The 22266-nt window shown below is 34.7% G+C and overlaps 2 protein-coding genes and 1 non-coding gene across 4 annotated transcripts; 1 reads left to right on the plus strand and 2 right to left on the minus strand.

The window, feature by feature from the left end:
* The first annotated feature begins 515 nt into the window (after positions 1-515).
* Trnar-ucu lies at positions 516-588 on the plus strand. The gene has a single exon. It is a non-coding gene; the product is annotated as a tRNA-Arg (tRNA).
* Positions 589-2687: 2099 nt separating this feature from the next.
* Positions 2688-14457, minus strand: LOC117334569 (MFS-type transporter SLC18B1-like). 2 transcript variants are annotated; one of them, XM_033894259.1, is made up of 15 exons: positions 14168-14457; positions 12625-12922; positions 11928-12023; positions 11009-11082; positions 10489-10636; positions 9470-9538; positions 9228-9318; positions 8567-8703; positions 7953-8051; positions 7437-7531; positions 5845-5943; positions 5278-5352; positions 4482-4575; positions 3800-3949; positions 2688-3766 (listed from the first exon to the last, which is right to left on the minus strand). In XM_033894259.1, exons 2-14 carry the CDS (start codon positions 12682-12684, stop codon positions 3827-3829), a joined length of 1260 nt encoding a protein of 419 aa, XP_033750150.1. In that variant the 5' UTR covers positions 12685-12922; positions 14168-14457; the 3' UTR covers positions 2688-3766; positions 3800-3826. The 2 variants fall into 2 exon arrangements, with proteins under 2 accessions (XP_033750150.1, XP_033750149.1); XM_033894258.1 differs by having other exon boundaries at positions 2688-3949; positions 14168-14456.
* Positions 14458-18601: 4144 nt separating this feature from the next.
* On the minus strand, positions 18602-22151 carry LOC117334571. Its single transcript, XM_033894262.1, has 3 exons — positions 22024-22151; positions 20656-20869; positions 18602-19746 (listed from the first exon to the last, which is right to left on the minus strand). Exons 2-3 carry the CDS (start codon positions 20862-20864, stop codon positions 19557-19559), a joined length of 399 nt encoding a protein of 132 aa, XP_033750153.1. The 5' UTR covers positions 20865-20869; positions 22024-22151; the 3' UTR covers positions 18602-19556.
* Positions 22152-22266: the final 115 nt, after the last annotated feature.

Consider the following 22266-nt stretch of genomic DNA (forward strand, 5'->3'; position numbering starts at 1 on the left):
TAAAAGGAAATTGTTTAAAGATTGTAATACATTTGATCCGTGTGACCTTGAACAAATTTGATAGCCTTTCATCCAACCTTCATGCTGGTGCCCAAATATCATGATACCGGGCATCTTGTCTATTGAAAAGAAGTTGTTTAAAGATTTAACACATGTAACCCCCTTTTACCTTGAAAGTAGATCAAGGCCATTCATTTAAATAAACTCTTCATCCAAGCATGCTACTTGCCCAATATCATAACCCTGGACCTAATGTTCAAATGACACACAACGACGGACATGGGGTGATTGAAATAGGTTACTTGAGACTTCGTCTCAGGTGATCTGAAATATGAAATGATAGCACATAGCTAAAATGTAACAAAATGCTTCAAATGAAAAATCTATTGAAATTTATCAGTGGTGATGATCCCTTTATATTATTCAATATACCTTTTTATAATACAATATAGTTTTGATAATAATCTCATTGATCAAAATAATTATGTTTAATTGTTAAATATTAGTTAAGTACAGTCCCCGTAGCGCAGCGGATAGCGCGCTGGACTTCTAATCCAGAGGTCGCGGGTTCGAATCCCGCCGGGGATGTACTGTTTTATTAGCGATTGTCGTCCTATTTTCAATCAAAATATAAATGGCTTCTTTACCCTTTAAACACTTTTTATCACAGTGCGGGGTGTTCTAAAACTGTGCTAAATGACACACTGCGTCTTCAAAATAGTGATAAAATGTCCATTTTAATACGTGTATTTGCTTAAAGACAAAAAACAACAACAGTATGATTCGTTATCATTCGTGATGTACCTGTTATATATCGTTATACTTATATTCTGGTTATGTTTTCGTCATCCTTCGAAATTTAATTTTTAAATTAGAAATTTTAATTTCATTCAATGCCCCCTCTGAGTTTATCAGAACATCTAACAGAGACCTTCCTGAGTTTCATCTCAAGATATATGGACCAAAATAACCACACCTTATATAAACTGAAAATACCCTGTAGAACTCGAAATCAGTGACACTACAGACACTTCATCAGCCGCTTAATTAACTTATAACATAACCGCAAAAACAACACAGAATACCGACTAACTAGCAAAAACCTTCATTCTCAAAATCTATCAAATAAGTGCAAAATACGAACAAATAGATATGCACTTGGAAAATCACAAAAAGAATTAAGATCAGACTTGATTCTACGGTTTGGTTTTTATGTCGGTATCCTCTGTTGTTTTGTTTTTAATAATTAACTCAGCATTAACATAAACATTTTTGTTATTGAGATGTAACACAAAAACGGAATGCACTCTCTTCGCGGTTTATAATGAGCAAACTTCGTTTTTTGTGCAACAGATCTATTACATAAATAAATATATATTCAAATCAATCAGTTTTATTTACTGTACACAATCCCTGTGGAAATCCTTTTTAATTATGGACTCTTTTCTTTTATTATTACGCCGCTGCATCAGCCAATCAAAAGAGAGGTTTCAAATATCATCAATATTTTGCGTGATGGACTGCTAACATATTAATAAGCCAACGCTTTTTACAAACAAGATTAAATAATACAATGTAGTTATAAACACATTTTGTGTGCAGTATTCGTTTATCTCTATTCTGTATGTTCTGCGACGGCCAATCTCCCATATGACAATAACAAATAGAGAATACCGACATAAACCTATTTTCTTTCAAATTCTTAGTTACATCTTTTTCACACAAAATATATCATATTATGTAATAACCATAGAAATCATCAATGCATCTATCAGAAAGCCTTTAAAGGAGCATTCCTTCGTTCGGACATCAGCAACGTGTATAATTTCTATTGTTTAAATCTATGTCCGAACGATGATTATATGAGTGTTTGTGCCTACAAGTAATGAAATTAACGCCGAAATGTACAGGAACAAGTTGCATCGTATACAAATACCGTACCGGTATGTCTTTGGGGAAATTAGTGATATTAAGGGTAGAGTTAAGAATTTTCAGGACTTAAAGAACTTTTGTTTATCTTGAGATTAAAACTGCCTTATTAATGTAAAGATTAGAACCTTAAATACTTGGGAAAAATACATGTTTTCCAATAAGTTTAATTTTGACGACCGAAACTTTATTCAAGCGAAGGAATGCTCCTTTAACTGCTCTTATACAAGGCGTATTTAAGTCAACATTCGACGTTTGTTATGAATTCTTTAAGACTTTTGTGCCGTCTAACTTATTGACCAATATGTTTCAAGTGCTACATGTATGCGTAAACGTTGAATTATTCGGATATTTTTGTCTTATCTGGTATTTGTATGCTCAAAATATGATCAAATGCCACCATTCAAATATCAATATTGTTATGGAGCGGGTGCCGCCAGAACCTCCTAGAAGAATGACTGCGCTGGCATGGTCTAGTTGCCATGCAGTGCTTACACCTAAAATTTAGTCCAGCTACACCACTGGTCCCTTACCATAGAGGGACACCTTCGGAAACGCATGCGACTTTCTACTGTCGATGAAGTCAACAAAACCTTTCACGGTAACGATAAATCGACCTCCCTTTAGAACGTACTGCGCATGGCAGATAACCCTTATCTACATCCGGTGCAGAGTCGCACGAGTTTCCGACGATAATAGAGGGAAAGGGTATGCAAGCCTTATACCAATTAGTCGGCAATTAAAAATGAAAACACATCCAGGTATTGCACAGTTTTATCAAATAAATAACGTAAAATATGCACATACATATTGCACATAACGTTAAATATCATTTGTTACATTGTGATGTAATCATTCAGATCAGTACACATGACATGTGTGCGCCTTGTTCGGATCTCGTTTGTGTAACAATAATAAGAACAATAGCTACAGAATTGTTTTTATAATTGAGATAATTAATTTACGGGTCGTTTTGCTTTTGAGTTAATATTATTAAAATATTTGAAACAGTACCTTGACTATTCGTTGTAATTGAAGGGCCATAGCCTGTCGCTGTTAGTTATTTTATCATCCCTTAGAAGATTCTTGTATTCCAATATTTATATATTTTTGATCAATTATAAAGAAAAGTTTTATCTCCGCAGAAAATTTATGTCTTCTATTCTCCTGTTTAAAGTTATGTTTGAATATTAACATGGAAACCTTTATCCATATAACAGATGTTAAACTGATTCCTAAAGCCATCTCTTAGTTGTCATCTCTGATGGTTCCGTAATGGACGTTTAATGATTATCTTTAAATGGCAAAACCTCGATATAGTAAAGCTGAAATATTTTGTACAAACAGTCATACACAACTGTCTGTTGGGGAATGTTTTGTCATTTTAAATGGTATTCCAATATGAAACGATGTAGTTTTTGGCTGTGTGTATTCAAGTGTTACTGAACTCTTTGCTTCGTTTGATGGAGGCGTCTTTAAAACAGCTAGCGTAATATCCCGTTGCCTAACCTAGACTAGGCAACTCGTCACACCTCGGTAGATTCCGTACCATCGCAACATCTTGGGGGAAACCGAGATGGTGCGATTGTGATGACAAGTGCCGGAATTAGCCGAAGTTAGCCGAATGAGTCTGGGGTAATGGTGGTAAATAACATAACGGTGAACACTAACATGAGGATCTATGACAATTGTGTATTACATACATTATTTCTGTACAACTAAATGAAACGAAATCATAGAAAATATAATCTCAATGAGGTAGTTGAGAAAGCTACGTTCAGTATTGCTGGATTTTTATCTCGACAAGATTATAAGTGTCTGTCTCCATCCCATCTCCAATTTGACACAACATCGTCTCTGTGGAAAAGCCGTCGTCCGAGTTACACTGTATGGAAATTCACACTTGAGCACTTTCACAAAGAGTTTCGTCAATAATCTTTTCGTAGCCTGTCTTTTGAGGTTTGATTGGACAAAGAAGCGTGTATCTCTCCAGGATAGCATATACTAACACCACAAGACCCTGTTTTAAAACATTGGAACATATACACAAAATAAACCGATAGGTAACCCGTAGTCAGAAAATATAAAATTATAGAAATATTAATTAATAATACATACAGTCTAAATAGCAATAAACCGTAGAATATGTAAACAAAAAAAGGCGATCCCGGTCCAAATAAAGACATTGATAATTACAGAGGTCAGGGAAACCAGTATGGTAAAATTTACATCTTCATTAATTAATTTTGATAAGTAACTTGGTGAAAGTGCTGAAGGTTATCCTGGCCTAAGACAAACTGTTATACAAAATGCCACAGAACACAGAGACTAAGAGAACAGAATAAATCCTAAAGGACTTGAATCGAGATAAATATAAAATATGAAATTTAAACTCATGAGGAATCAGCGAGGGAGATACAGGAATGTAAGACGCAATGGCCAAGGAAGTGCCAAGAACCAGAGAATCCGTAGGAACCCCTGGGCAACAGAACTGACAACAGGAGCATAACAAACAAAAGCATAAGAGATAACACCATAAACTCTTTACTTACAGCAAATATGAACAGTCCACCACATGCAGTACATGACCAAGCGAACTCGAACTCCTGGACCAAGGCACCGGCAGCCATCGGTCCGATAAAAGCTCTGGAAATACGAAACGAACACGATTGTGATGGGTATAGGTGAATATAACTGAAATGTAGATTAATATTTATCCACAGCAATAACAATGAAAGTTTCAGGAACGAGTAAATCTGCGTATACATTGAAAGATTATTATCTCTAACACAAACAGCAATTGAAAACTGTTGCAAGCTGCCGAAAACAACATTTTCCCTTGTCAAGCAAATAGTGAAACAACGTGCTCTTTGCACTCTTTGCTCCTAGAAATGATATCAAAAACCAGATGAGAAATGATATCAAAAACCAGATGAATCTCATTCCGAATGTATTAATTTTTTGTTAATGAAAAAAAGAACTAAAATGCATTAGTGATATAAATACATGTCTGTGAATAGACCTGGCACATCACAACCAGTGTATGATTTGAACGTTTCGGCAACAACACTATGTCGGTCTCATCAGACAAAAGACCAGAGCAGCTGCAATATACACATACTGTGAACGAAATTGTAATCAATTCAACCATACACTGATTGTGATAAACAAAGTCACTTACCAACCTACAGACCAAGCTTTATAATTAACTAGTCTTCCTCACAGGCCACCATATATAGAGAGTGACAAATGTCTTTTCTGATTAAGTGGTGTTTCATTTTCATATACCTACTATGTTAGTTTGATTTTAATGATTTCTTCAAGTAAGAGATATAATTGTTACGTTACCCGAGAGACCAACATGAATTGTAGAGGCCAGAAATAAGTCCGTGAGTTTCAAAATCATCATCCATTCCAAGTTGTCTGAAACGTGATATCAACACGTACATAAAACATACCGAGTTGAAGACATTTCTCCGAAGATTATATCATTAGTTTTGGTGTATGTATTTATAAGTCATTAAATAGACTGAAATTTATCCCTCAAACAATTACACATAACTTTTTCATCTGGAGATGCCCATTGTCCTCCGATAACCACATAGTACTCTTGACATTTACATCTTAAAAAATGAATTTTCAATGGCACCAGCTAACGAATATCAAAATTCAATCATTTTGTTTCAAATTTAAGCATAGTGCCAGATGTCATTTGGAAAAAAAAAAAAAGTCGATATACTTATAATATCATTATAATAAATATGGATGTTTCTACAAATCAGAAGCACCAGTATTTCATTTTAATGACAGGAAATATTATTCTTTCATTAATATATGTGTTATTTATAATCACACAAATACAATCAATATTTGACTAAATCCACGTGTAAGATTTTAGGTGTAGTGATGATTTACTTGACGGCTCCCTCAAACAAAGCATTGTAGGTTGGGATGATAGCGGCTCCACACAAAACGCCCAAGAGAACTAGAGCCAGTATCTGGGACCACACTTCGCTGTAACACAAACATTAATATAAATACAGATTTCAAATTTTCATTGTTCACCCAGACACACATGCAAGAGGTCACACAAAAAGCAAATTTTACAAATGGCGGAACTTAACAAATCTCGTCCACTTTAAAAAAAATGTCATGTCTTCCAATAAACCTACTAACATTTGAGAGCACACTTAACCTTTCATCTTTGTCAGATTTGGGTTTGTACAATAATAGATTGGAATACGTAAATTTCAAATTTGGCATGCTAATTCATAATCATAAACAAACAAATATATACTTGTCACCACCATTAGAACACAAAGAACGAAACACAATATCTACTCATTATGACCTGGATAGAACCTAGGCCGTCTTGATGAATGGTGAGCGCACTACCCACTACGCCAGTCGATCACCGTGAAATGACCAACCCATGACCTGTGCTAACAGTAGTGCTACACATTCAATGAAAATATTATAATCACTCTCGGTGATTTAAATGTTTTATTGCAGCATTGCACTTTGAAAATGTAGCAGGATTATTAATTCATTTTAACGTGCCATCAAGAGGATAAACTCAATAGTCTTGCAATACAATCCTTTATCTTGATAATATGAAATTTAGTCGTGTAATTGATTTTCGATCACAACACCCTGGGTTATTCCACTCTCAAGTCATTGTATAAATGTGCCGACTGTTGGATAAATAGATGTTACACAACGAGTGATTGTTGGATATGGAATTACTTTGACACTCGTAAGTCATTTTTTAAAAGTTGCATTTGCATACGCGAAATTATACTTTTACACGTTTCCTTTTTTATTGTCGACCAAGTGTGTATAAGTATATTGAATTATTCTCGAGTAAAAGTCTTAAAATTTTGAATATGTTGGGTAAGTATGTGTTTCGTGCTACAGCGAAAAGAAAAGCCCTGCTTGCAAGTAATTAAATTGATCTGAGTTTGTTGCTATTATTAATTCATCATTTTTCATCAGTGTCACTGTTGCTTCTGCAGCTTTTTATATAGTATGACGTCATCCGTTATGACGTATCATTAATATGTATGACGTCACGGTTTTGTCATATAATTCAATAAGTTGAAACTGGTGAGTTTACCATGTTATTGATAACACAATGTAGTTACAACATGTCTTGTACATCTCATTAGTATTGATGGTAATATTGTCCTCCGCCATCTTATGCTTGTCTATGTCATGATAATTACATGTACGAAAATGTTTGTACTGTTCCAAATATGTTTGTTTTGCATTTGGATGAAATTAAAAAAAACTATTATTGTAGTAGAAACAGGTCACACGACTCGTGATTTTGGGATATCGAATTTATTTTATACTCGTTAGTTATTTTTTAAAAGTTACAAAAGACACTCGCTAAAGCTCCAGAGTATTTTGTATCTTTTAAAAAACAACTTACGAGTGTAAAATGAATTCCATATCCAATAACCACTCGTTGTGTAGTCAATGCTAAACGGTACTAATATACTCACAATGGGTAAAAGGTCAGGAATGGCGCAGGTCCCAGCAACATGTAGCCAAACCCAGTTGATATGTTTCCGAAAATGATAAGACTTTTTAAGATTCCCTGAAAATGACCAAAGAAACAGGTGACTATTTTATTATTACTCTTTTTTATAAATACACATGTCATTATCAGGGTCCACAGAATATCCCATCGAAAACTTTAGTTTGAGATGTGTATGCTATGAAAAGCATATCCAGAATCTGTTTAGCTGTTTTGAAGCTATCAATAGTGAGAAATTTAATTGAAAAGTTAAAGATAATTCGCAGGAGATCCGTAACTGCCATATGGTACACATAGCATCAATTGTTGGATGTTATGAAAGTTAACATTTATTAAAATATATATAATATATATATTGGCGCCTTTTCACGAGCAGCTAATGTCGTTAATCGGGATATTTTTCTAATTTCGTAAACATACCACTTTTGATCGGATTCGAGATCCTTCGTAGATATCATTCACTACTAAATTGGAGACTGACCTTTGTGTCACCGATCCAGCCCCAGATCGGGGCCCCAAGGGCGTAAGTGGCGGAGTTGATCAGGAACATGATTCCTATCAGAATCGTCGACAGGTTAAGCTACAAATTATCATCATTTCATACAATGGATTCTTGCTTATTTCTTTACCCTTTACGTTAAACAAAAGAAAATATTTGAGGTACATTGTGTGAATTCTAATGAGGAATTCCACAAATCAGTGGTGTAAATGGTAGAACTAAATTATCTCATAATACAGGGAAGAGAAGAAAGAGGCAAACTTTCTGTGGATATAATGCCCCTGAAGATAGCATATGGAAGGTATTCGTGTTGTTTCCAAAACGGGTATTTTTCTCATTTCTCTTATTTTCGGATCATATGATCAAAGATATGACACATGCAACATTGGAAATAGGGGAAAGGCTTAATCCTTTAGGGATTCCAGTGTTTCACTGTTTTGAGGATCGAGTAATATCGCGAAAATATACAAGTACGTTTTTGTATGTCGTTATTGGAATCCCATGCATTCAAGATAACAACACAATTTCAATTTAAACTGATTTTTTTTACAAATTCGTGTAGCGATTAAAAAAATAAAACAAGAGTCTGTTCTGACCTCCTCCAGTCGATCAGCTAGTACAGGTTCCAAGAACCCCAAACCAAACGTCCCACAGACTGTGATGAAGCAGATGACGACACACAAGGGACTCCTCAGCAGATAGAATATAGACTTAGATAGTGTCTGTTTTTTGTCTGAAAAATGTAGTAAACACGATGTTGTGTATAGCATTGGTATATGCTCAATGGAAGACAACCTTATTTTGAGCCAAACCGGCAAATACAATGACAAATTACACGTAGGCCATTCCCATCCACAATATTAGCACAAAGTTCCTGTTCAAACGAAGTATTGGAATATCGTATTGGCAAGGAAAAACTTACTCCACTCCTTTTTCATATAATATAGAAATACCATAAATGCTGCTAGTTTTGTTTGCTTTATATACAGATAACAATGACACAGAATAATGGCTAAAATATTTGGGCTCACCACTGTGGGTGGCCTCCAGTATTAATTTTATTTCTGATGAAGATGCGAGCACTAAGTAATGACCAATCAGATGCGAGCACTAAGTAATGACCAATCAGGTTCGACCTTTAACCGCTGACCTGTATGCAATACCAAACAAGGATATGTGGGCGGAGCCCAAGCTATGTATTTGAAAGATTGGTGATGTGAGCAAATATGTGTTTGTAAACAAACTTTTATTTCTTACCTTCAATCTTAGGCATCACAAGTGGGCATAGCATTCCACACGCGATCAAAACTCCACCAAGAACATAAAACGGCATACCAAAACCGCCTGCCTACAACACGTATTCATTGGAACACACTATCAATAATGGATTGGGTGCAAGAACTTGCAGATAAAGTTATTTTGTTTGATAACAGTTATCGTAATAAAAAGTATTAAAGTTTATCGTGTGAAATAGGTAATAATGAAAATAGAATACAAACCACGTATAAAGCACTGCCTATGGCGGGACCAACCATCATACCTACTCCACTAAATGTCTCCAAAATACCCTACAGAAAAGTAGTAAAAATCAGATAATATTACGAAATATCTTTCAAATCACGAGTGTAGTCCATAACAATTTTCTGACGAGGCAGCAGGAGAAGAAGCTAATGAAAAAAATGATCGATTCATATTTAGCTACAGCAACTAATAAGAAGGTAGTGTGATTAATTTCGAATTCGTTGTGGTGTCAAAATGGCTGTTCAAACTAAAGGGTCGTGTCGCCGGTTATGAACATCTTCGCCATTGTCGGGTACACTTGCGTATCGGACGATGCATCTTCGCTAGCCAATGTTTCTAATATACATAGCGTTACACTCCAAGAACCAACCAATTTCTGGCGTGTAAAGAAATCAGAAGCAGAATTAATGATTACTTTATCACAAAGTGGCACATACACCAAGGCATGACATCAAAGCTCTTAACAGGTTATAGTAAAAATATTGAAAGCGGATCCATTGAAACTTGTATAGTTATACATGATGCATACATAACTAAGAAATAGCGTGGAAAGGTAGCGTTATGTATGACACATATTTTCTCATGCACTGAGTTTAGACTTAAATATTAGAGAACATTCCAACCAAAATCAAATTGCTAACAAAGCAAACATTAACACTGAGATCATTTAAAAAGAATAAAGTGATGATGAGACCAGGCATTACGGAATACAAAGCGTATCTTGCTTAATCGACCAAAATCTCGAACTCCCAAACCAAGTATTTCTAAGTAAAATCTAAATAACATCAGTTCTCAAAACGAGGACCGGGATTTTGTTTTCAGGGGTTTAACGTCCACGCAACAGCCAAGGTCATATGGGTTCGTAAGGAAAAGTTTGTTTACTAATGCAAAATCCAGAACACCAAAGGTATGTCAATGGGTTTTTCTCAATGGGAAGTCTGTTTTAACAACTAAACAGGTACTATGAGTAACGGATACGATATATATGTATACATACTATGACAGTGGACACGTGCTTTGGGTACGCATGAGATATGATAGCGAAGCTTGCTGTGATGTAAGCGGACGCTCCCAGGGCCTCGATACCGCGAGTCAGGAAACACAACACCACGAAGGTTGTCTCGTCAGGGACAGTATCCAAAAATCTAAAATGATAAATATAATCATCAGTGATGCAGTGATACTGATTGGCATTATAAATAAATTATATATAAATTTAAAAAAAAAATGGCGAGTTCCAAACATGGAGACATCAAATTTTTAAACGCCCTGTACTTTTGTTTTTTTTTTTTTTTTTTTTTTTGCTTTCTACTTTTTTCATTGATTTTTTTTATTTCGTAATTAGTATATATCTATTGAAAATTCTTGTTTTGTCTATGTGTTCTTTAAATATCAATGTCACATATCAATATTGAAATATTTTATGTATATATAAGAAAAATTATTTGACCTTTTTGAACATTTCTATAATCATATCTATCCGTTTATATATATTAACACGAGTTTCCGATACTCACCCGAACAGAATTGTACATACGCCACAAACACCTATACCAGAGATGAACATAAATTTGGAGCCAATCTTCGTTATCTGTAAGAAGGAAAACCCATTAAACTATTATTAGTTATTGGCATTTTCCCTTATAGAGTTCAAATGTCAAACTAGTCTACCATGTTTCTCCGGTAAAATAGAGAGACTGCGATATGATGGATTCGCAGCACTTCTCTTGTTGCTCACACAGGAACTTCACGAATTCTCTAGGTATATATATATAGAGGATATCTAACAGTGTCTTCAGTAATACCAAATATATTTCACGAGTGGGGCTAATATTTTTATATTTTTCACGAGTGCGCAGCACGAGTGAAAAATACCAAAATATTAGCCACACGAGTGAAATATATTTGGTATTACTGAAGACACTGTTAGATATTCTGTTTATTACATTTTTTATCAACGAAAAACCTACCCCGTATGCTAACTAGGTCTACAACGAAAGTTTGCATACAAAAAAGTAGTTCCCCCTGTCCAGGGGCTGACATATATGTCGGGCTTTCTGATTGGTCAATTATTTTGGTATTTTCTAATAATCAATTTGATTGGTCAAATCAGCAAAAGTGATATTTTTCACTTGATAAATATCACTTTTATAGAATGAATAATTTTTGATATTTCACTGGTAAAAATGTAATAAATTATAGTATCTATAGTACATATTATATGGACCGTGGGTTAAGAGTTCGTGTCGAGTCCCTGTGGGTGATAACACCAACAAAACCATTATCATACATCTTAATTAATAAACATAATGATTTGTATTATTTAAGTTATTGACCTCGATTTAGAAACCATCAATTTATTGATAAAAACTTTAATGCGTTATGAGGGGTCTTCCAAACCTAACATTCGATAATAAGTATGCTTAGTATACATACGAAATTTCCGTAGATCGGTGATGTAAGGAAGATCGTAAACTCAAACGAGCCGAACACTAAGCCAGTCACAGTCTGTGTCACACCCTTATTTGCGGCCTAGAAAAGGAGAATAAAACTTCAAAAAGCTTTCCCGTCTTTTCTTTTGTCTTTTCTTTGTGGTGCGTGCTTGATATCGGTTTTCACTTGGAAAGTTAAAATGCAACAACTGTGGAAGAAATTTGCTATAGAAATGATGACGCGTTCATAAAGGTTGTCTTTGTTGTTGTAGTTACCTGAGGACACGGTGCCACTCGGCTGAATAACAAGATCGCCTTCAACAATTCACTCATATAGTCATATGTCTGGCTCATATTCATGGCTTTTTCATCTTACTAAGAATGTATTTAGGTTAACGATTAGCGTTGTAAATGAATATATTCCATAACAAAATCCTTATTAAGACGATTTCATTATATTGCAGATAGAAAAAAAAGACATATTTGGAACAATTTTATCTAAATGGATAAACGACATACAATGCTATCTTCATTTGTTGATACTTGTGTTCAATGATATATTGAAACAATATCAAACTTGAACAAAAGACGTACAAAATATTAGCACCTTTCAATACAAGTTGCACCACAAATCAATAAAATTTCAAAATTTTGGATAAAACGCCAAACTCATATGTATAATACTTATTATATAATCTTACCTCTTTAGGGTAGAAAGGTGAAAGAAGTGAAAAGCATGCCATAGCACAAAAATTCACCATTCCCAACGAAAGCAAAAGAATTTTCTTTGATCTTGGTGCTTGAAAGAATGCAAAATCTGTCTCTAGTTCTTCGTTTTGGTCAATGGTGGTCTCTATACTAGCTTCGGCGAAATTCACAGGATCGTACTTCTTAGCTTTTAAGTCACCATTTTGATATTTCTTTTCACCGTCTTCACGATTATTCGGTTCATTCGGAGTCTTTACTAGCAACGGGCTCCTCTTCTGAATCCATTTTTATCTAAAGTTGTAAAAATCCAATGGGACGATTTTGAGAAATTGTTCTTTATGGAATATGTATACATATCTACATATGATATGTTAAGAAAGAAAAGTTATTGAAAATTGTGATATGGTTATGATTGACGTGGAAGCAATAGCGACGGCAGAAAGATCAAGTTCTTTATTACCTTGAGTCAAACGACTTATCGGTTTAAAACAGCACAACACATACACACTCGATATTCAATCCCCTGTGTAGACAGCATATCTACATATTATCTAAAGTAATTTCTCTTTTCTTCATCGCTAGACATATATATTTCCCTAGGTTTGCTATTTCTCTTTTATTGCCCGTTGTCAGTAGTTGTACTAGCTTAAAAACATTCGCATTCCTGGTATAATATGGTTTTATAAGAAATAAGATCAGACTCTAGGAGATATTACAGTTATTAGCGTATGCATGGAATCATCAATGTCCTCTTTAGAAAAAAAATCGTCTTTGGTTACATGTATCACGAATATTATAAGGTTGAAATAAATTATGATAAAAATTCTACATGGATTACTTTCATTTTCGCTTTCTGCTGAGAGCGAAAGTGAATGTAAATTTGAAAAATAATTCTTTTAAGAACGTAAACATAATTCATTCACATATATCTGTTTTTGATATAATTGTTTTTTTTTCTTCAATTCATGAACGTGACTTATTGAAGATAACTTTTATAGAAATTATGACGTTAGAAGTCGATGGATTGTAAAATTTATTGACGAACTCAAGATAGTTACTCGTAACTGAAGAAGGACATACAGTTCATACTTGTGGAAATCTCATTAAATCAGTTTCTTTGTAGTAAAATAGGCGTTGAATGTCAGATCATGAGTGTACAATATCGCCCACGCCGTGTACAGTATACATTGATGGGGCGAAGTGTATTATTGTTCCGAGTTGACGCATCTACCTGTTGTGTATTCCGTATCAACAGGTGTCAATTTGACAAACAGAAAAAACCCTTTATAATGATGTTATTAGAATACAATAAAGTGTCAATATATATGAATAGCTGCAAGCAATCTTCTTGTTGAGGTTAAAGCTATATCGCATGTTTGTTTCATGTGACTTGAGTCAGTCACGTCATTCGGAACACCTTTGTATTATTACTTAATAAATAATTTTGCTACAAATATTGAAATTTTTCATCAAAAGAAAATTTTGAAGAAACTTTTCATGTATCGACCTCAAACATAAATATAAAGTTATACTCACACAATAAGCTGAACTCTCGATGTCTATGTTGGACTCGCTTCAGAGTACACATGCACTAAAAGTTAGTAACGTATTTATACACAGGTTAGTCATTTTAAAAATCATGATATTCAAGAATTAACAAACTTAGAATGCACTTATATTTTCCCAATGAGAAGCATCTCTGTAGAACAGGAAGTCCTGTGTTAACCAAATGTTTTGTGAACTTTCCGAGATTCCTGGTCCATTCATTCCTGTAATCACGTATGCTGTTGATGTTATGCCTCTTCGTCCCTATTATCTCTGTTCTATCACCTTTATTTATCTGATTCGCCTGATACACATCCCGTCCTGTTATCTACTGTCTGTTTGTTTTAACCGTGGCTCCTGACGACAAGTTGTGAATCTGCTCCTCAGCACAACACTAATTATGTACAAGGTGGAAATGTACCCAATTTAAACGACGAGGCAGTAATATAAGAAGACATTTTTTTCAATCGGAATATTCAACCTCAGAAATAATTACACGTATTTTTTTCTTTCTTTCTTTTTTTAATTTATTTTTTATGCAACATAATGGCATCGTGATATCGCCCATGGCGCGATATATGTTGAAAGAAACATGGACATTTATCAAATATGACACCACTTGATATCTCAAAATACATCATCAAATAACATGCCGTTGAACAACAAGTGTAATCTTAAGTACTTCATTTGAATTAGATAATATTTAAGATCCAACACACGTGACAAGAATCAGCCTATCTAGGATATTGAACTCGTGACAAGTCAGTTTGATAACAATATTTGGATGATGAAATAAGTCGACGCTTTGATATATTGTGAATGACAAGTTACCTGGGCCAGTTTCATCAATATTTCTTAACGAAAACTCCTTAAAATAACAATTTTCTTTAGAAATGTTAAAAATTGTTCTTTATATAACGTTTTTTTTTGTCCTTAAATTCTGTAATACTTTCGCCGGGAAATTTTAAGGAATTTCCTAATTTTAGGTACGTCAGCTTTTTGTTCTAACTCTAAATGATAACTGAACTGTAAAATACACTAGCTTAAAAAACTGATAAGACTTTGATTTATTAAGACGGTTCATAAGAAATCCTTAAAATGAAGAAAATCTTTATTTTAAAATGTTACATAGGGCAGCGTCATTATAGCCAAAGGAACAGTCCTTATATGTAGACTTTATGGAATTTCTTTAAGATTTTTGGTGAACTTGAGGCTGTAAGTATTGTGCCAGGTTCTTATGAAGGATTAAACAAGACACACGTGAAAAGCACTTTAGGAATTCAGCAGTAGATACATATAGCACAATCGTTCTGTTATCCAGTGAATTCGTCCGTGTACTATTTTTGCTCACACTGGAGCGTTTTTTTTATCGGCTACGCCAATCAGAATTGGTTGCGACATCATGACATGAACAATGACGTGACGTCATAAATTGTGAATGATGCAACAAAATGGCTGCCTGTGTTTTATAAAATCCTCCATATTGTAACTTAAAACCTGTCATAACGTAGATTTTTCTGAGTTATGTGATACAAAGTATGTTAATTTGTTTTTATTTATATGAGATTTTAGGAAACTCTTCTCGAAGGTTTTATTTTTGCTCCCGATTTCGGCTTACAAAAAAAAAAATAATCAAAATTTTACACTCCTTTCATAAAATCTCTTATGGTGGAAAAGGTGTTAGTTAAAATTCAGACTTAAACACGATATCAGACATATTGATTCAATGTCGGACGATTACAACTTCCGACGATATGCCCGATTTTAGATTTGAAGTGAAAGACGATATGTAAACCCAGAGACATATATCTATATATCTATATATGTCTCTGGTAAACCTTTCAAAGTTACCTATGTACACGTTTTAAAAGTGTACACTCGATTAGTTGCAGGACAGACCTCATAATTAACTCATTAGTAAATAATCGAATTTATTTAATAACTACGCTACATAGGGGAACCTACATGTGAAATTTAGTGAAGTTTAAAAATGTAAACTTTATTTATTTTACAGCAATTACGAAACGAGTTAAAAATCAACTTATAAATATTGACCACGCTTGTTGGCCCGGATGTAAGCGCGGGAGGGGTCTTACTGTGGGAGGAAACCCGACCACCTTACGTGTGAAGTTTGAGAAATACCTTCCAACATCTCCCAAGAAATAGTTGTGACAAGGATTGAACAAAATGAGAATGGTGTGATAATATATCAGGAAGTTATTTTTAATTATATTTCGCTTGGTCATCTACAATACACAGTAAACAGGCGCGGATCCAGAGGGGTGGGGGGTGAAGTTCTTCACCCCCCCCCCCCCCCCCCTTTTTTTTCCTCATCCGAAAAGGGGGGGTCCTGACCCCAACCCCCTGGATTCGCTAGTGGTAAATATTAGAATCTTCTTTTCACTTATAGCTTAAAGAAAGGGTTATCGTAACTTTTTCATAAGGGTCAGCATAGTCTAGCTATGGAGCTAGAACAGTCTGCCAGGTGGAGTCACAGTTTCCCCGGCTGTTACAAGTCGGATACGGCCCTACGTGCAGCTCTTCATCATCAGTATACGGAAAACTCTGTACATAACTCGATGCGAATTAAAATGTGTTTGTACCCTTTCACCTGTTCAAAGTAAGGCAACTGTTTCCGCTCAGACTAAGAATTGGGTTTAGCGCACCTAGAAAGACGTCACCCCAGATCTTGGACCAAAGATGCATACGAGACTGCCGCAAACGTCATACGGCAAAGAGATGAAGCCAAGACAGCTGCAACATGTTTTAGAACGGTATGGAACGCCAAATTAACATACTGTAAACGTACATATTTTAGCGGTAATTTTATTTTAGCGCTTTTCGCGCTGGAAGCCTGGTGCTTAATTATGATTGCGCTAATTACTTTTTGTACATTCTATTTCTATAGAAAGTTCTGTGGATGCGCTAATTCATCATTTGATTGCGCTAAAATAAGTACGTTTACCTATCTTCAATTATTTGGATATAGGTTCAATTCAATTGAAGATAGGTCCAATTATTTGTACCTATCTTCAAGTATTTAAAGATAGGCGAATTGAACCTATCTCTAATTGAATTAAACCCATCTTCAATTATTTGAAGATAGGTTCAATTAATTGAATCCATAGAACAGAGAACACTAAATGGTAGATTTAAGAATTTCACATCAGATGGGTTTCGATCTAATCCGACTAAAATCAGCTGTAACATCTATACTTGTTACTAAACCAATATTTAAAAGTTTTTCTTCTTCTTCACTTTAGAATCTTGTTTGCAAGCGTATAACATTGGGTAACAGTGGTAAATTATGCGGGGAGGCAATCAATTCTCCAAGGTTTGTTGTTACCCTAGGTAGCGTCACCTGTTTGGCATATACAGGTCCAGTTTCAAAATTACTGAATATCCTAATTTTTTCGCGTGAAATTTGAGAACTAACTTTCCAGTACTTCAGAAATATCAATAACAAAGATTGTTTGCCTACGGACAATGGACCAATGGGTAAAACAGATCATTTTCCTGAAATGGAATTCCTGATTTTGTTCCAACACTTTGCCATTGTAAAATATTCACACTTGGTGTCTAATAATTGCCGATATCCCAGCTTAAAGAAATTCATGGAACAATGATCCAGTCAGTTTGGGGACGAGTTTACGTGTGCTGTATAAGGTTGAAATCTTCCAGTTTAATTTACAAAGCTTTGGTCTTTTGTGAAACTCAACTATATATGTTGGTCTAATTGTGAACATTACTTTGACGATTGGTCAAATCCAACCAGGTGAGCAATACAGGCCCAATGGGCCTCTTGTTTAATATGGTGTATTCATCCAGTCGGCCCCAAATCCTGTTTTAGCAGAATCTTATTAACCCGATCAAGGTTTCATGAATAGATATATTCTTTGGTACACCATAACATCAGATTGGGCGTAAAACTGACCTATTGTCTCAGAGGCAAATATCAAGTCAACTGTCAATCAAATTTTAAGCATTTGTAAAGACACAATACCATGATGAAAATCTTGATCATAGTCAAACTCAATGTTACAGGACCAGCTGAAAGTCACAGGGTCAAATCCCAGAGGTCAAATGTCAAGTATTTTGTATCCGACTAATGCACATTGTTATGGCATAATTAGCAAATTTCATGATGAATTTCGTTATAGTCTAATTAGAAGTTGAAGACATAGTCAATCAAAAGTCATCTTATCTACACATTTTTTAGGACAAAAAAACCCATGTTTTAAGGAATTGATCTGGAAGTCAACTGAGCCAAGGTCAAGGTCATATGACCTAAGGACAAGGTCAATTTTTTTCTAATTATTAGCTGGTTATGGTGAGCAAAGTGAATATATTTGTATCTGAAGATGTATTTTGCTGTCAAGACAAAAATTAATAATACTAATAATCGAGATAGGTAGCAACAAAACATTCGATTACATATATGTTTATTGGTTTTGAACAAAGAGCGGTACTTTCAGAGTAAAAGCTACTAAAATGCAGATATAACAAATAAAACAAGCATTTATCAAAACATGTAAAACACCGAATGCTGACTTAAAACTTTGAAAAAAAAATCAAAATGGCACAGATGGTGAATCAAGGACTACAAATGTCAAAAAAAAGCAAACTATATCTTGACCAAATTTTGTACAAAACATGATTTGCTTGTTTGAGATAACAAATATTTATATAAATATATTTTTTTGCATAAATTATGTAGTTACTTGAAAATTTAAATAAGAAAAAGCCAAAAGGCAAGATTTATAAAAGTAGAATCGCATGATAGATCATATTTTGACCATACAAGTAAGCAATGCTATTGCTAATAGTAACGGCCTTCAGCAGACTATTGAAATGATATATTTGACAACCAACTAATATACATGTATATCTAAGCTATCTATGATTATATATATACAAATGTATATATAAGATATTTATGAAATGTACTTTTCTTTAAACAAAACAAGCAAAAGACACCATAGCTTCAACTTGGTATGCCATGAACAGAAAAATCTTAAGAGTTCACCACTGAAATGAACAAAGTTTCGTGAAACAACTTAAAATGTAATGACTACAAAAACTGACAGGTTTCCAAAATAAATTTTCATAAACAATGGAGAAGCATCGACTCATTGTATAATTTTAAAGCAAATATAATGATAACATATACACAACTGTGTTTTCCTTACAACTTTGATTATGTGAGGTGGTAACTCAATGATCTATGCATAACAAGAATCCCCCCCCCCCCCCCCCCCCCCCCGAGTTCAGTGGAAAATTTTTAAAATAGTGATTTCTTATAAAAACTACACTGAAAGTGAATACTACTGTAGATGATATGAAAAATGATTGTGAAGAAATCCAGCATCCGCTTTAAGGCTTAGCTGAAGTAGACCAGGCACAGACAGGATGATGTAAAGACTGCAGCATTGTAGGAGTGGTCGATGAGGTAGGTTACCAACGAAGCTCTATTATACAACTGATGTGGAAAGTTGGCCAGGAAGTCTGTAACAGACAAAGCCAGTCCGACCTTCAAGGCTGCAGGAACACTAGTCACTCCCAGGTAGGGTCTGCAAAACATTAAAAATGTAATAACCTGGTATGAAATAAAGCTAATACACTAAAGGATGACTTTTTAATGGTATGGTATTTTCAAATTCACATATTTGAGACCTGGACTCTCGCTTTCCCTGTGACTTTGCTCACTTACTCAAATTTTCTGTTTGCTTTATCCTTTAAGGGATCCTTGGGACAGTAACTACTGCACTTGAATTAACCAAAACGTCGTCTAGAAGGTAATTAAGTCCAAGTTCAACTACAATATTAGTGTTCAGCGAGATTTTTTGTGTGAAATTTTGTTGTTTTGTGATATAGAATTACATTCTGATATGATTATTTATTTATCATTCTATTATTACTATAACAACGATGTCTGTTCACCAACTAAAGATTATGTTAGATTCAAAATGGACGTCACTTATTCCTGTCAATCTTATACAAATATTCACAAGGGATTTGAATTCGCGTTAGACTCTCCTCGCAAATTAACGCGAAAATAAATCCCAAGCGAAATATAAGTGATTTACAGTATTGGGAAAAGTGTTCTGGACTTGAACTTTATGACCCCTACTTGGGCCCCGTCACTCTCCTGCCCCATGGTAACCAGAGTCATTGTTATCTGCCCCTTCACCATGGATGAATTAATTCTTATTAAATTTGGTCAAAATCCATTCAGCCGTTGATGACTAGTAGTGATTATGAGAAAAAGTTATTGGAAGACAGACACTGCACCTTGGCCTTATAGTTAACCAGCACTTAAACCTGCTATCAACGGTCTACTAGAAGCCTTGCATGGATGTCCTCTACTTACTTACTAAGGTGCTTTATAGCAAGTCTATTAGGATTAATCTATGATTTATAGGTACTCCATGATTTTTAACTGTTGACAACTGATTTTATTCCCGTTATGTTTAATTTACCCCACAAAGTAGTGTAGAACGGACACCAGAATCGAACAGGAGCACATGGTGAGAGGCCACGCAGCAGGATTACCGCCTTCTCTAATCTCCGTGTAGGTCTGTCCGGGGAAGGTGGCTTTCATCCACAGCTTGCCCAGGGAAAATGGTGAGTACCAGAGAAATCCAAGCACCATACTCAATCCAACTGATGCGACAGCTCCCCAAACCATTTTCACTGTTAAAAAAAAAAAAAAAAAAAAAAGAAAAGTTTTACACATACACTTTGTTTATGTAGCAGGGATAACTCTGGAGGGGGCCATGGGGCCATTATTTGCCCCATATTTTCCAAAATGGCCCACAAAAACTAAAAAAATTCTTCAATTTTCTATGTTTTGGCCCATATGATTTCTGAAATCTTGTCAAAATGGCCCATGATTTTGGGTCCAGGGTGAACCCTGTGTAGTGATAATTTTCTTGGTACAAATGTACTCTAAATCAGCTGGTTTCCTTTCACCAGAGACTCTTGACTTGACTGTTATATGGACTAATCAACAAGAATGAATGGAGGATTTACTCCGTTTGTGGAGTGAAAATTGAAAATTTAAAAAAGCTGAGTTTGACTTTGAACACTATAGTCCCGTTCGAGGCAGGTCAGGTTATCATATATCAATTATAATACCTACAGGTAGAACTGACAGCCCCACCCCCCAAAAGGCCAGTGACAGGCAAGCCAGGGTCACATGTGCAGAGACGTGTCAAAATAATCAACACACAGGTTTTCATATTGTGTGACTGTCTACCACTATAGATTTTAAATTCCCATGTTCAATAGTCTTCCCCAAAATGCCATTGCGATATTATTACAACCTGACATACTCTATGTAAAAATTGTAAAATACAGCGATATCGCAATATATCACATGATGATATTTGATTTCATGCTTCGTCTGTCTCATTTGTTTATATACATTTGACATTATAATATATATGGCGCATTGTGAAGACACAGTTTATAGATAGGACAAGGTCACTATCTAGGACATTCAGCGCAGGTACAGGTTGCATTCCTTGAAATCATGCATATCTTAAAAAGTTGAAATTAAATTATACAATATTTTCACGATATAGACTATATAATTTCTTCACAATACTTTATTTTACAACCTTATCTAACAACTAGTAACCATTAACAAAATTATTTAGGATACACTATCTGATGTCACAACCAAAACAAAACATCTCATCTGTGATATTAACTTTGTGAACTAAAAAAAGGAGTTCAAGGGATATCTTGTACACAAGCCTTTTTTTAATATTTCAAACGTGGTATTAAAGACTCGTCAGAGCATCGGGTAACTGTAATGTTTCAGTAAGGCCTACTTAACTTACCCTTTCCGCTTCAATGACTTTCAAATATAATTTATAAGCCTAGGCTGTTCGTGTTCAGTCTAAAGTCGCCTTTTGTTTACAAATAAACCTTCTCCACTCTTTCCCGCCAATATAAAGTGGTAATACATTTTTCGTAACAGGTATTTTCTATATAACGAAAAAAAAAATCATTTTAGAATGTTAAGAAAATTAAATGTGAAAGTAAAACCCGAAAAGAAATACACTTTTTTTCTGTATGTAAAT

The sequence above is a fragment of the Pecten maximus genome, chromosome 9 (genome assembly GCF_902652985.1).
Source record: "Pecten maximus chromosome 9, xPecMax1.1, whole genome shotgun sequence".
Classification (NCBI taxonomy): Eukaryota; Metazoa; Mollusca; class Bivalvia; order Pectinida; family Pectinidae; genus Pecten; species Pecten maximus.